Here is a 15,818-nt window from a genome sequence, read left to right as displayed (position 1 = left end):
CAGCACTCTGAGTGGCAGAATTGATTATGTGGGGACTACTTTAGATCTGTATTTCAAATGCTATGCAGCAGCTTGTATAATTACGTAAGCAACGACATTAAAACACAGCTTAACAGTGCTTACTATAGTCTATAAAGATACACAATAAAGATGTTGATAGGAACAGGCACATTATTTCTAGGTTAATTATTGAATGAGCCCTCAAATTAGCTCGACGTGGCTATGACGAAAGTGGCCGTCCAGAGAACCCTGGGATGTTCTAAAGAGTAGTGAACTTTGTAAGTTGCATTGATAGTGCCATGAAAGTATATATTGAATATGATACTGTTTTAAACTTATGAAAGCTGCACATGAAAAAAATAAAGATTACTTACGCTAGGTGTCATTATCAGCTTATGCATGGGGCCTTTTACTGGAGCCACAGCTTTGAAGTAGGGCGATGACATCCTGTAACAACAATCAATGAAGTTATATAAATAATGTTACACGCATTCCAAGATCACAGATTCTTGTCTGCTGACTATATAGAGAGTGATTCAAAAGTCCGGCAATATAGACAAAGTCCATTGTTAGTGCAGAGAGCAAAAAATGGAAAAAGGGCAAAGTTGTCGGAAATATGTAGTTTTGAATCTAACATTCTTAAGCTTTCAACATAAAATGCATTGTTGAGATTGTACACTGGTATGAATCTTACTGTCTGTTAGGGCAATGGAATAAATATTCTATAGTCCCGTCACTCTAATTTCCGGCAGCCAATCACGTTGCAGGTCGGCTACATTTAAACATGTGCGTCTTGTGATTCGCTGATAAAAGACATTATGCATTTCCTAAGGTTCGATAAATACTTAATATAATCGCCCGCCATTTTGGCTCTTTCGTTGGTGTTCACAGAAAGCACACGAGGACGTTATTTGTCGCTCAATTATTTGCTCAATTACAATGTGTCGGATTTATTATCATAGGAGCTACGACGTGATAATGTTTAACGGTATGGTAAATAGATTCCTCCGTCTGGTAGCTCGGCAACGAAAGAACAAAAATGGCGAACGATACTACCTACATAGACTTTATAGAGCTTTCACTTCCTAAGACGTAAGCAAATAGGAGGAGTCACACCGGGAATAATAGCGTCGCGATTATAGCTCATGAATTCTATTCGATTCAGTTTGATGATGCGCTTTCTGCTATCTTCCATTTAAATAAATTGTGGAGAGAAATTTTGTTTGATTCGATTTCGCTAAGTGGGAGCGGGACATGAGAAGTTAAATAATTGCTAATCTCCACATGTCGATTATTTTTCTCCATTAAATGATATGTATCTAAAATCCACTACAACTACCAGAAAAGTCACTAATTTGGCAGCATTAGAATGTGTATTGTACTAGTGTACAGCCTCAATAGTTTATTCTATGTTGAAAATTCAAACACATGAGACTGAAAGCTATGTATTTCCAACAACTTTCCCCTCTTTTCCATTTTTCGCTATCTGCACTAATGACTGAGTTTGTCTATGTTGCCGAACTTTTGAAAAATTAAATTATAGTTTTATTTAATGACACTCGCAAATGCAGAGGCTACATCAGCGTTGCCGGTGTGCTGGAATTTTGTCTCTGAGTTTTTTTACATGCCAGTAAATCTACTAACATGAGCCTGTCGCATCCGAACTTTTGAATTACTTTGTGTGTATATATTACATTATTATTATTATTATTATTATTATTATTATTATTATTATTATTATTATTATTCTGTGCGCGACAGCCCATAGAGGGCCAAGGCTTACCAGCTGACCACTAACCTCAGTCCATATGCCTTGGCAGAAATGAATAATTATCCAATCAGTATGGGGGTAACATGTGGTTAGCATGATGATCCTCATTTCGTCTCCCTCCAACCACTGGAGCTGACTTGCAGAACTGAATTTCACTACCTACTGTAGCTCCCCAAACTCATAACAATGCCAGGTGGGCACTGGTCTCATACAGTCATACAATGGTTGAAATTTCATGAGAAAATGTATTTCCTTGTGAGGACTAGAAGCAGTACTCATTTCATAATGCTAATTCAACACATGATGCCTTCGAGCACAATGTTAAAGCGTAGAACTTTGTTTTCAGTACTATAATTTAATATTGTACAAATTTACCATGACTATAATGCTTTAAACTCAACTTAGTTCATACATCTCTGCCAGTCAGAGCTAAGGACAGCAATGCAAGATCTATTTTTTGTAAATACATAAGGGATATTAACATTGCACTCACTATGTTTTATATATATACAAATATGTTATGTATTTATGTATATTACCTTCATTATTATTATTATTATTATTATTATTATTATTATTATTATTATTATTATTAATATACAAATATTTTACATCTATACCTTAATAATAATAATAACAATAATAATAATAATAATAATAATAATAATAATAATAATAATATTAATAATTACTATTATCATTATTGCTATTACATGTGTACATCCAATGTCTACCCACTTCTCGTGTGTGATTCGAATTTTATTACTATCATCATCATCATCATCATCATCATCATCATCATCATCATCAAATACAAACGTCTCATGTATTCTATCTTCAAAATATGAACTTAAATATTAATTTATTATTGCTTTGATAACCAATGCAGTTTAGTGTAACAATTTAATGACGATAATCAAAGCTGATTGTACTGTTAAGCAATGATTATTTATGGCTAGTGAGATGAACTTAATGAATGATTATGCAGACATTATTACAAATACGTAACTGGAGCTGTAAGAAGAAGAAAAGATATCAAAAGCATGGGAAATACATTTTTTTTTAATTCAGTAAAATGTACCGAAGGATACCAAAAAAATATATTGGCAAAATGGTACTTGAATCTGTATTAAACTATGGAAGTGAAATATGGGTAACGAATGCATACTATAGAAAAAGAATTTTGGCCATAGAAATGGATTATTTGAGACGAAGTGCTAGAGTCTCTCACTTGGACCACATTAAAAATGAAGAAATTAGGCATAGAATGGATGCTGAAGAGACAGTGTTAAATAGAATAGAAAATAAGAGTTTGAAGTGGTTTGGTCATCTGATGAGAATGGATGAAGATAGATGGCCTAAACAAATTTACCAGTGGAAACCTCCAGGAAGAAGAGGAAGAGGTGGACCAAAAAGAACTTGGGACAACGAAGTAATGGAGGTCATGCACAAGAGGGGGTTGAGGACTGAAGACCCACAAGAAAGAAGGCTTTGGAGGATTGGCACAGGAATACGGCAGTAGCTGTAGAATCCTGAATATATATGATAATGAAAAGGAAATTGTGGAGTGTGTTGGTGGAATGATGAGGGAAAAATAGAAGAATCCCCAAAAAAGATCCTTACAACTTGCGCTTTGTCCACCATTTGTCAGTCATTGATGAAATGCTGTCTGCAGTTTTGACAAATTTTTAGTGACATAGGCCCTCCAAACAGCATGGTTTCACTGTATTCTGCAAAATAAAACTCAAATCTACTACTGGGTTCAAAAAGTTCCCGGAATTTTACTACCATTTTTCGTATTAATATATAACAAGGGATATTATAAATTTGTTTTGTTGGTAACATTCATGATGTCATTTCCCTAAAGTTTGTTGATAATGGCGATTGTTGGTTTTGAGTTGTAGGCAATTGTTTATCATAGTGTTTTGTTTGTTCGTCGCATTTTGTGAGTATGTCCACAGAGCAACTTACAAACATCAAGTTCTGTGTTTTGTTACATAAAACTCCTGCAGAGACATTAAGATTGTTGGAAGAAGCATATGGCGAAGCAGCAATGAAAAAAACTCAAGTATATGCCTGGCATAAACACTTTTCTGGTGGCCGCGATACGTACGCAGCGGCCGACCAACAACTGCAACAAATGAAGCAATCGCTCAGCGTGTGCGTAATGTTGTGAGGGACGACCGACGTAAAACCATAAAAGAGATAGCAGCAGAGGTCGGAATATCAGTCGGAAGTGTACACAATGTTCTTCACAAGCATCTCAACATGCATTACGTGTCTCAGAAGTTAGTTCCGAAAATGTTGTCGGCAGAACAGAAAGAAACAAGAATGACTCTTGCTGGGGACATGATCAGTATGGCTGATGAAGATGGTGATTTCTTAAACAAAATTATTGCTGGTGATGAAACTTGGTGCTACTTGTACGACCCAGTCCCTAAACGACAGTCATCAGAGTGGAAATCGAAAACATCTCCTCGGAAGCAAAAATTTCCTAGGGACACTTCCAAAGGCAAAGGTATGTTCGACTCTCAGGGTCTCATCCACCATGAGTTCATTCCAGAAGGTCGTACTGTAACGAAAGAATTGTACGTAGAAATCCTCCGTCGCCTCCGGGAAGCAGTGAGAAGGAAACGTCCAGAAAAGTGGGTAGAAAACAACTGGTTCCTTATGCATGACAATGCACCTGCTCATCGCGCAATTATTGTAAAGAATTTTCTTGCCAGGCACAACATAACTGCTTTGGATCATCCACCATACTCTCCTGATCTCTCACCACCTGATTACTTTCTGTTTCCCCGTCTGAAAAGTCATCTGAAAGGACGGAGATTCAATGCTGAAGAGGTTATCGCAAACGCGACGAGAGCACTAAGACGGGTTTCACAAAATGGCTTCCAGGCCTGCTTCCAGGAACTCTACACGCGTTGGCAAAAGCGTGTTGTTGCGGAAGGCAACTATTTTGAAGGGAATGCTGTAGAATAGTGTTTAAGGTACGTTGTTTCTATGATACTAGCAAATTCCGGGAACTTTTTGAACCTAGTATCTAAATCCACACTCCATAAACGAACTTACTTTCCCTGGAAGACGAGGAGGCCCATAATCAACCCCTCTAAACACAGCAGGTCATAACGGTTTGCTGGAATCTCTATCCGGTAAATTACGTCTTCTGATGCTCCAGTGGACTGCTCAGCACCCTGCTCCTTTGTCATCATCTGCTTCTCTGTGGTCTGGAAGAAATCAATCCCTTAACAACACAGTCAGTCTCAGTTACCCTACATTACATTTCAACCACCGAAGTTTCAAGACTATGATATACAAAATTATACGTGTCACAATGATGACACCTACTTTCTTGTATGTTTTATGCATCTTATAACAAACGAGTTGTTACCAATGGCATTCCTGTAGGGTTTATTTTTGTGAACTATCATTCAAAATACATGTATAAAATAAACAATTTCCTGTGCAGTTGAATAAAATGGTAAGTGCCTAGTCTTCAGTTTTCTGTGTCGAATACATTGTTATTTTTTTATAATTCCAAAAAATAAAGTTGGCCTTCGAAGTCTACTTGTCTATAAATAGAGTTATAAATTCTATGGTTTAAGAATGAATTATTTTACGCCATTTCACATGAAAAAACCTATTCGTGTACTAAACTATCTGAATTATGGAAGATGCAATCTAAAGGACAAACTTTAAAGAAGGCCACACTTATTTTTCCGGGTGTCAACCACCGAAGTTTCAAGACTATGATATACAAAATTATACGTGTCACAATGATGACACATACTTTCTTGTATGTTTTATGCATCTTATAACAAACGAGTTGTTACCAATGGCATTCCTGTAGAGTTTATTTTTGTGAACTATCATTCAAAATACATGTATAAAATAAACAATTTCCTGTGCAGTTGAATAAAATGGTAAGTGCCTAGTCTTCAGTTTTCTGTGTTGAACATATTGTTATTTTTTTATAATTCCAAAAAATAAAGTTGGCCTTCGAAGTCTACTTGTCTATAGAGTTATAAATTCTATGGTTTAAGAATGAATTATTTTACGCCATTTCACATGAAAAAACCTATTCGTGTACTAAACTATCTGAATTATGGAAGATGCAATCTAAAGGACAAACTTTAAAGAAGGCCACACTTATTTTTTCGGGTGTCAAAAAATATAAATAAAACTGATAGTAATAGTATTTTTTATTGAGAAATATTTAGGTTGTATGCCATGATAGATTAAATACAAATACATCATTGAACATTACAGACAACACAAATTACATTGCACTTTTTCAAGTGCATTTTAACAGTGCTTGAGTCCACACCTGTGGAGTAATGGTTAGCACGTCTGACTGTGAAACAGACGGCCTGGGTTCGAATCCCGGTTGGGGCAAGTTACCTGGCTGAGTTTTTTCCGGGATTTTCCCTCAACCCAATATGAGCAAATGCTGGGTAACTTTCGGTGCTAGACCCCGGACTCATTTCATTTCATTCAGACGCTAAATAACCTGAGATGTTAATACATTTAATTTTCATTCAGCGTTCTGCCCAAGGGCTGATCTTTCTCTGCAAACCCCGCACATGTATGTTTGCAGTTTTTCTTGGGACAGACAAATGTGGTAGCTTTCCGTGCGTCGTAAAAATAACCCAATAAAAAAACAGTGCTTGAAATCTGGTAACTAGTTAAGTCAGTTCCAACAAGTTCACTTAAATGTTCATTATGTAAAACATCTCAATGCTTAGATTTAATGAATTTATCTGCGAAACTTAAGTGAAAACTGAGGTGTTGAGAAAAGAATAAAACTTCATTACAAATTTCCTGATACAGTCATCCCCAAAAGAACTATGACATGAAGGATTATAAATAAAAGAATAAGTAGTGGCTCTATTTTATACAGTAAATGTAAATGGTGATACTGGATGCTATCACAAGAGATGTTAGATGAAGTTGGATATCCTTCTTCTGATCTCATGCCCTGTGACATTTACCTGGTGAGAAAATTGAATGCTGAAAGTACAATTCCCACAATTTAGAAGAAATGAAAGATTATACAGTGGGGACTCATTTATTAGACGTTGAATAAGTCGAACTAGCCCTTATTCCCCTTCAAATTCGTATGTTAAAATTGTACATAAATGGGCAGTCAATAGCTTTTCTTACACAATTTCTTTGTTACTGAAACAATTGTCTTTAGAGACAATTAATATTAGGCATCCTCCACAAAACTGGCTTCATTTATACACCGACGGATCCTTGATCTCCAGAGAACAAGGTGCCGGTGCAGGTGTTACGTGCTGTCTCTTCTCACTTTATAGGTCTCTTGGATATGGAACAACAAGTTTTGATGGTGAAATCATTGCAATAAGTGAATGTCTCAGGAACCTTCTATGCCACATCAATAAATTTAGGAATGCAGTTATATTGTCAGACTCCAAAGCAGCTATTCTATCAATTGTCTCTAAACACAAACCTTCATCTCAAACAGCAGAAATAACTAAAATGCTCTCTCAATTAATATCACTCAATAAAAGAATTGTATTCCAATGGATACCATCCCATTGTGGAATCCTGGGAAACAGGAATGCGGATGCTTTAGCAAAGAAGGGCAGCACTGCTACTTACAGACCTGTTACTAAATCTACGTATTACTCTGTGAAAAGATTTATTAAATCTACATACTTAGACTTCAACAAACAAAATTTGATAACTCAATCCCAAGGGAAAAAATGGAACTCTCTGCATCAAAATCCACAGTTAATTCCCGATTTACCACGAAAATCGTCTGTAGCTGCATTTAGATTGGCAACAGGCCATGATTGTTTGGCTAAACACCTGCATAGAATTGGAATATATCAGTCCCCTAACTGCCCATTGTGCAACTCAAACCAAGAAATGGATTCGGAACACCTCAAAATCTGTGCTTCAGTGGCTGGTCATGATAATATCTTTGAAAAATATTGGAGTGCAAGAGGTCAAATGACTTTATTGTCAAATGCCTGGCATTAGAAAACAACAACAACAATTTCTTTGTTCGTGATTCGGCCAAGAAAATAATTCCAAGAGATGTGCAGGTAAAAGAAGAACTGGTTATGTACAGTAAAGCCTATTGCTAAGAAACTTGTACAGAATGTACATGCAATCCTTATTAAGTGTTTTAATTTAATTTATTCTCTATTTCAGCAACAGACATGTATATAAAAAATGGACTTGTTCAGCACTAATTTTTACAGGTTCCATGCCATAGCCGCATAGGGAAGGAATCTTCTCATGAAATTTTGGCCAGTGTATGGGACTGGTGTTCACCCAGCATCATGATGAATTTGGGGAGCTACAGTGAAATCCGGTTTTGTAAGCCATCTATAATGGCTGGGGATGAGAGATCATTGTGCTGATCATATATATATTTTTTCATTTTATTGGGTTATTTTACGATGCTGTATCAACATCTCAGGTTATTTAGCGTCTGAATGAAATTAAGGTGATAATGCTGGTGAAATGAGTCCAGGGTCCAGCACCGAAGTTACCCAGCATTTGCTCGTATTGGGTTGAGGGAAAACCCCAGAAAAAACCTCAACCAGGTAACTTGCCCCGACCAGGATTCAAACCCGGGCCACCTGGTTTCGCGGCCAGACGCGCTGACCACTACTCCACAGGTGTGGACCTGATCATATATTTTCCCATATTGGCTAGATGATGGTTCAACTCTGCTTAATCTTTCATGGAATGCTGCACCACAGATTATTATTATTATTATTATTATTATTATTATTATTATATTAGCCTCGACAATGACGAAGAGGGATATCCAGAGAATAACAGATAATAAAAGGAGTTTCATACACAATTTGGGATAAAAACTAAATGAGGATGTTTTGAAAGAAACTGGAAGCTAAACTCGTGACTGATTTCCTATATGAATACAGAACTCACTGGAAGAGCTATGTATGTATGCATGTATGTATTTAGTCACACTGCGAATGGGTAAATACCTGGTGGCAGTGTAGAAAAAATGCTGGAGAGCAGATTGCCAAAAGCGGCATTAGATTACTGCCCTTTCAGAAGACAATCTATTGGAAGATGCTTTAAAAGATGGCATGAAACCTATTATTATTATTATTTTTATTTTTACCGAATTATCTGAAGTGTACCTGCTAGACTCCCTTCATCTCTAAGTCCTTCATCATCAGCTGGCATAGTATAAAAAAATATGAATATTGAAAATGAGTGATTTTAATTGTATATTGTACAATACAGTACTACAGCTTGTCCAAGTCAAGTCTGCGAGTGGGGATATCGGGATGGAATGTAGAGGCAAAACACAGTTGCCATATAGGTCACTTGACACTCAGATTTCAACGTGTGCACATCGTTTAAAATACACTACGGAGCACACGCATTTTTTGTCCTTGTCTTCAGATAAAGGCAACAGTTATGCTGTCTCCCAGCCTCCCCCCTCATGCAACTTTCTCTCCTACGCCCACGCTTGCCAATCAGAACGCCAAATCTCACTGTCAAGCAGAAGTAGAAGTACAGTCTATTTCAAAGCGTCTTAAATTGTTACCGCTCTATGAACTGAAGTGCAGTAGGAAAACTTTGCTGTCATATGAGACTGTACTGGTCTCCTCTCGTTACCGCCTCCTTTCACTACAGAACTGCCTCCAACTTCCCCTCTCGGCTCGCAGACTTAACTTGGTCGAGCTGTATGTGACATGTGTAATGTTGGTTTTCTTATTGAAAAATCAGTTTTTAGTTACTTCGAATTTTGGGTAATTCAGCTTCCTCTGACATTCAAATTAAAAAGATCCCACTGAATTTGGAGAAATTTCTCTCATAAGGCACCAGAACTTCCTTATGGAAATTCCAATTTTTTAAAGAATGTGCCAGTTATGATTAGATATCAGTAGAGAATATTTCCAGCAGCTGCTCTGAAATGTGTACTAAGTATTAACAAAATGTATGCTGATTTGACTTGTTTTTCTATTCAAAGTTATCATATCCATTTCACAGGAAGAGTGATGGTCGTTTCAGATGAGCAACCTGGGCCTAATTTTAGGTTGTTGCATAGCTTAAAAATGACGTTCCATTTTAGAGAAGATTTAATACAGGAATTTCACATAATCTGTTATGAGAGCCAATACAGTACTTACGACTTCATCAAGCTCCAGTCCAAACTCGAAGCAAAGTTCACTGAACTGATCATCAGCTGCAACAGAAGCATTTCAGTAAATCGTAAGACAATGTATGACAAATAATAAAAAGCTTCAGGTATAACCTAACCAATCTGGTAATTTGTTAGAATGCATCCAGCATTTGAGGTTCAAGTGACGAAATCTCGAAAGAAAAAATGGTCTAAGTGACGAAATAGAAGTGCAATTACTGCAATGGTAAGTAAATATTTCTAAAAGCTTAATCAATTGAGATTTTACCACCTGGACTTAATCTGTTTTATGTTAGATGCCTTGTGACAAATTACTGAAATTTCATGTTTATATAAAACAGAGTTGTGATGGTGTACATAGTTATATTGAAATATCCAACACAAAGGAGCGAACTATACATTAGGGCCTATCTTACCCTGTATGAAGCATCAATGACACTTACTTACTTACTTATGGCTTTTAAGGAACCCACAGGTTCGCTGCCACCCTCACATAAGCCCACCATCAGTTCCTATCCTGAGCAAGATTAATTCAGTCCCTACCATCATATCTCACCTCCCTCTAATCCATTTTAATATTATCCTCCCATCTACGTCTCGGCCTCCCTAAAGGTCTTTTTCCCTCTGGTCTCCCAACTAACACTCTATATGCATTCTGGATTCGCCCATATGTGCTACATGACCTGCCCATCTCAAACGTCTGGATTTAATGTTCCTATTTATGTCGGGTGAAGAGTACAATGCGTGAAATTCTGTGGTGTGTAACTTTCTCCATTCTCCTGTAACTTCATCCCACTTAACCCCAAATATTTTCCTAAGGACCTTATTCTCAAACACCCTTAATCTCTGTTCCTCTCTCAGAGTGAGAGTCCAAGTTTCACAACCATACAGAACAACCAGTAATATAACTGTTTTATAAATTCTAACTTTCAGATTTTTTGACAGCAGACTAGATGACAAAAGCTTCTCAACCGAATAATAACAGGCATTTCCCACATTTATTCTTTGTTTAATTTCCTCCCGAGTGTCATTTATATTTGTTACTGTTGCTCCAAGATATTTGAATTTTTCCAACTCTTCGAAGGATAAATTTCCAATTTTTATATTCCCATTTCGTACAATATTCTGGTCACGAGACATAATCATATACTTTGTCTTTTTGGGATTTACTTCCAAATCTATCGCTTTACTTGCTTCAAGTAGAATTTCCGTGTTTTCCCTAATTGTTTTGGATTTTCTCCTAATATATTCATATCATCTGCAGAGACAAAGAGCTGATATAACCCGTTCAATTCCAAATCCTCTCTGTTATCCTGAACTTTCCTAATGGCATATTCTAGAGCGAAGTTAAAAAGTAAAGGTGATAGAGCATCAATGCCACATGTAATAAATAAACTGCAGCGGTAAAAAATGCAGGGCTACTCTTCTCAAAAATGTATTTCTTTTTCTACTGTTCATGTTTTGTTTTTAGTGCAATTTTAGTCTTACGAATGCACAGAGGAGTTGGGAAAACTATATATAAATCACTAATTTATTGTTAATATGTAGTTGCTGTTCTTCAAAGACTCGGGATTACTTGATCTGCATCATTTTGACCCTGGCATCCCAATACAGATAAGCTGTTACTGTTCAGGGCCTATGCATTCTTCAAGTGAACTTTCATTTAGCATAGCATCTCCTTTACATATTTTACTCCTGGATGTAAATAATGTCCGTGGATTATATAAACTTTAAATTTTATACGACTGTTTTTCTTCCTCTGTCAATTGTGTAATAAATCCAGATAATAAAATTTGATTTATGTAGACATAACAGGTAACAGTTCGCCTGGTTTCCACAGGACTCAGCACATGCTCATACTGTGTCTTTATAAGAACTGGACTTTGGGGAGAAAATTATTTGTAACAATGTCTGGCCAGCCAGTTCACCAAATCTTATCCCCTGTGATTATTTTCTTTGAGCATACATTAAATCTAAAATGTATACAAATAATTCACAAATATTACTTGATCTGTAAGATAATATTAGAAGATAAATTAGAAACATTACAGCCGATCATCTACGATGTGTGAATATAAATCTGTTCTGAAGATTTAATTGGAGGGCATTTCCAACATCTTATGAATGAAAACTATTATTTATTTAATAACGTCTTTTTTTTCTTGCTGTGGTTACTGAACTGATTAAACAAAAGAAAGTGCCCACTGACTGAGATAGCATTTGTTCACTACCGATCTTAGGGACTCATTGTACATTTACAAGCCAAAATAAGTCAGGAACAAAGAAGATCAAAATATATAAAGTTCATTCTGCCCTGTGCAATTCATGGTATATAGTCTTGAATTTTAACAAGAAATTACGAAAATATTTTAGCAATATGGAAAGGTAAGTTTTAAGCAAAATATTTGGACTAAAATCTGTAAATGATGAATGAAAACTTCGAATAATTGTAGAAATATACAAACTCAGGATTCCACAAAAACCTTACCTAATTCCTATTAAAATGGATTTGAGGGAGGTGGGATATGATGGTAGAGACTGGATTAATCTTGCTCAGGATAGGGACCAAAGATGGGCTTATGTGAGGGCAGCAATGAACCTGCAGGTAGGTAAAATTATATAATGGCAGGAACATAAAGAATTGTCTTCGTTGTTGCCATCGTCCTCATCCTCATCACATGTGGCATTGCAGTCCAAGGAAAAAAACAGAGAAGTTAAAATACTTTTCTAAGATAAATCAGGGAGAAGACATATGGTAGAAGACCAAGACTGATGGCAAAGAGCTCAGAATTTTAGGTGTAAACATATGGAAAATAGCAGCAGAAGATAGAAGAAAAAGCAATGCAGAATTGTGAGGGAGGCCAAGGTCTTTCTCTTCACTTCCTTAAATAAATAATTCACTAGCTACACAAAGATCACTTGCCAGACTGTATTGCCATGAGAAAACAAGAATGTTATCTGTGAAACAGCAGGACAGCCAGTCCCTTAGGTTTGACTCCCCCTGTATCTACAACATTTGTTTATTAGTGAATTTTCAAATCTTTGAACCAGTGGTGCCTCTGTCACTTTGTAAAATTTCAATACTTTCTCTGTCTGTACTTTTTCAATAGGCCTAATGTCTTTATAATGTACTTCTAAATTGTTTGGTTTATCAATATCTGTGTCTGAGACGATACAACTAAGACAGCTTAAACAGGAAGCTTGTTCTAGTATCTTAATTCTATTTCTATTTTACTTTTGAATACAGGAATTGAGTAGATATTTTTAAATTATTGGTTTTCGCCACTGATTCTTAGTATTTGTTGTCAATTTTGAAATAGTCCTCTATTTCCTTTGTGAATCAATCAATCTTCTTAATGTATCCAGCTGTTTGCTGACAACATAAAGTCCACTATAGTCCACTGTAGTCTATTCAGTTGTTGTTTTTCACGAGAAATGAGGGATATTTGATCGGTGTTCATTATAGATGCCTGTTGCTAGTAGCCATAGTTGGGGTGTAGTCAATATATACAGAGCTGTGTCTTCTGCAACTGGTACTGATGATTTTAATTTAGTACCCTCTCGTGGGTACTCACCTTGTCGTGGTGAGGGGGCTTAAACTTGTTGCTTAAGCTAACAAGTAACAAAGAGGTACCCACAGAAGCTGCATTAACACCAATGCAGTCCCACTATATTTTTCACTGCTTATGATACATGGAGTCCCTCAGTGTAAAATTCTCCGGAGTTATTTCCTTCGTGAAGTGTACGATAAATTGTTTTCCACATGTGAGGTTTCCAGTCTGCTGCAAAACTACACTCTAGGACAGGGGTCGTCAGCACAGAGCACGCTGGGGCTAGTCTCTATTACCCGCTGAAAACACAATGCACTATAGTGCTCTCGTAGCTGCTAGTGGGTATGCTCTCTATCTCTCCCTGTTGCACGACCGTGCACACTGGATGGCACTGCGTACCCATTGCACATTTCAGCGAGTGCTGACGACCACTGCTCTAGGAGATCAGAATTTCTTCGAGGTTTCATTCCACTAAACAGGTTGCCTTCAGTTGCTTCAAATAAAGCAGGCCACATATTTAAGAACTTGCATGATCAATATCTCTGACATGTAGACTTGCTATATAGGCACGAGAGACGTGAAGACATGGAATGAAAATCTCAGACCTACCACTGGTTTAGGCCTAGGTGATCACTGCGTGTGAAAACATCTGAGAAAATCATCTTACTTACTTACTCCTCGGCGCTACAGCCCATGTAGGGCCTTGGCCTCCCGAACAATTCTAGCCCATTCTTCTCTATTCTCTGCTCTATTCCTCCATCTCTTAATTCCCATCTTCCAGAAAATCATCAGTCGGATGTATTAACTCTGTCAGCGAAAATAAAACATTCTATTCTATTAGGTACAGTATTTGGGATGGGTTGAGTGGGTTTATAGCTTTCGCAGTGTTCACATCTTTTCTCTACTGTGGTGTACTACAATTTTGAGATTATTTTCTATGCTTTAAATAAGTTTCTTTTCTCCGATGTGTGCTGCATAGCAGGATTCAAGTTTCAACCGAAGCTGGATTATTAATAGAGCTTAGTCTATAAAATGAATAGAGCTATAGCATCATAATACACCTAGACGGAGACCTAGGAGACGGGCATCTGGTTGGATCTAGTAACTACGAATCTGCGACAGGTTAGGTGTGGTTAGCTTAGGATTTTATTATACCTTGCATATACGATTAACTCCATCTCCACAAAAAAAAAAAATCCCTCAAATTTAACTCTAAGTTTTCCATCGTATCTTTAAAATTACCGGCTCTCCATTAGAATACATCCTGTTTAAATGTACCCATTGCAGTACTAACAAATGTAACTTAAAATAAATTATTTTAATCTGCTTCGAGCAGCGAACATGTGAAGATAGGTTACATCATTTCGTACAATTCATAACAAACGGAATCTCTTAAATTCTTGATCAACGTTTCTGCACATTTTTGTGTAGTTAACTTACTATATTCTTGCCCCAGAGCTTTGAAGAGTAAATCCCTCTTCACCCCTATTGTAGGCATGGTGAATTATTTCGTAAAATTATTCCAAACAGAGACGAGGCAGATGCCGACAATACTTCAACACGTGTCCTGCTTTCAGCCATGTATTGCCAAAGAAGAGTAAAAACTGAAGCATACAAGATCTGCGATACTCATTGAATATGACAGGTAGGGCCAGGGTAGGGCTATAGTAGGGCCATAGGGCCAAGTAGGGTAGGGTAGGGCCACAGTCTACTATATAGTATAGTAGACTGTGGTAGGGCGCTGTTCGAGTTGGGCATCTTCATGTACTGTACCCAAATTGTACTATGTTGTCAGCAATGTCATTATGATTTGCGAATGATAGAGGGGATACGTGGGGATACTATAGTATTTGATACTAGTGCAGACTGACGGATTGCATGTATTCGCTATACATTGATATTCATGTATCATAAATATTGATTATTCATTCATTCATAATTTTTTGCCCAAGTGCAGGTCCTTCACTGCAAACCCAGCTTTCTACAATCTTCCCTTTTTTCCGCCTCTCTCGTCGTCTCAGCATAAGATCCATGTACGGTCTATCATCTGATTTCTTCTGCCCTGAAATTTTTTTCCGTTCATCATTCTTTACTGATTAAATATAGTGCAATGTTAATGATTTATAATTTTTTATGTAACGGTATACCTAATTATTTTTTTTTTCCATCAGTCTACCTATTGAACTCACGCCACGCAAACTCCTTTCAGAGTCCTTCGTCTGTTATGTGATCCTCATCCTAAAAACTACCTATATTATCATTTACTTATGTATAAGTTTGTTATTTTTATATTTTCCAAACAAACCGCTTTTGAACTCGCAAAATACACTATACG

The 15,818-nt window shown here is 36.8% G+C and overlaps 1 protein-coding gene across 1 annotated transcript in view; it reads right to left on the bottom strand.

Moving 5' to 3' along the window:
- beta-PheRS (phenylalanine--tRNA ligase beta subunit) overlaps positions 1 to 15,082 on the bottom strand; it is a 43,085-nt gene extending 28,003 nt beyond the window's left edge. The window contains exons 1-4 of the mRNA XM_069836166.1: positions 14,924 to 15,082; positions 9,922 to 9,977; positions 4,844 to 4,998; positions 375 to 447 (exon numbers count right to left, since the gene is read on the bottom strand). Of these exons, the coding sequence (XP_069692267.1) occupies positions 375 to 447; positions 4,844 to 4,998; positions 9,922 to 9,977; positions 14,924 to 14,981 (342 nt within the window). The 5' untranslated portion in view covers positions 14,982 to 15,082. The remainder of the gene's footprint in view (positions 1 to 374; positions 448 to 4,843; positions 4,999 to 9,921; positions 9,978 to 14,923) is intronic.
- Positions 15,083 to 15,818: the final 736 nt, after the last annotated feature.

This window comes from Periplaneta americana, chromosome 9 (genome assembly GCF_040183065.1).
Source record: "Periplaneta americana isolate PAMFEO1 chromosome 9, P.americana_PAMFEO1_priV1, whole genome shotgun sequence".
NCBI lineage: Eukaryota > Metazoa > Arthropoda > Insecta > Blattodea > Blattidae > Periplaneta > Periplaneta americana.
The sequence above is the reverse complement of the archived record's forward strand: the minus strand, read 5'-3'. Positions and strand labels throughout refer to the sequence as shown.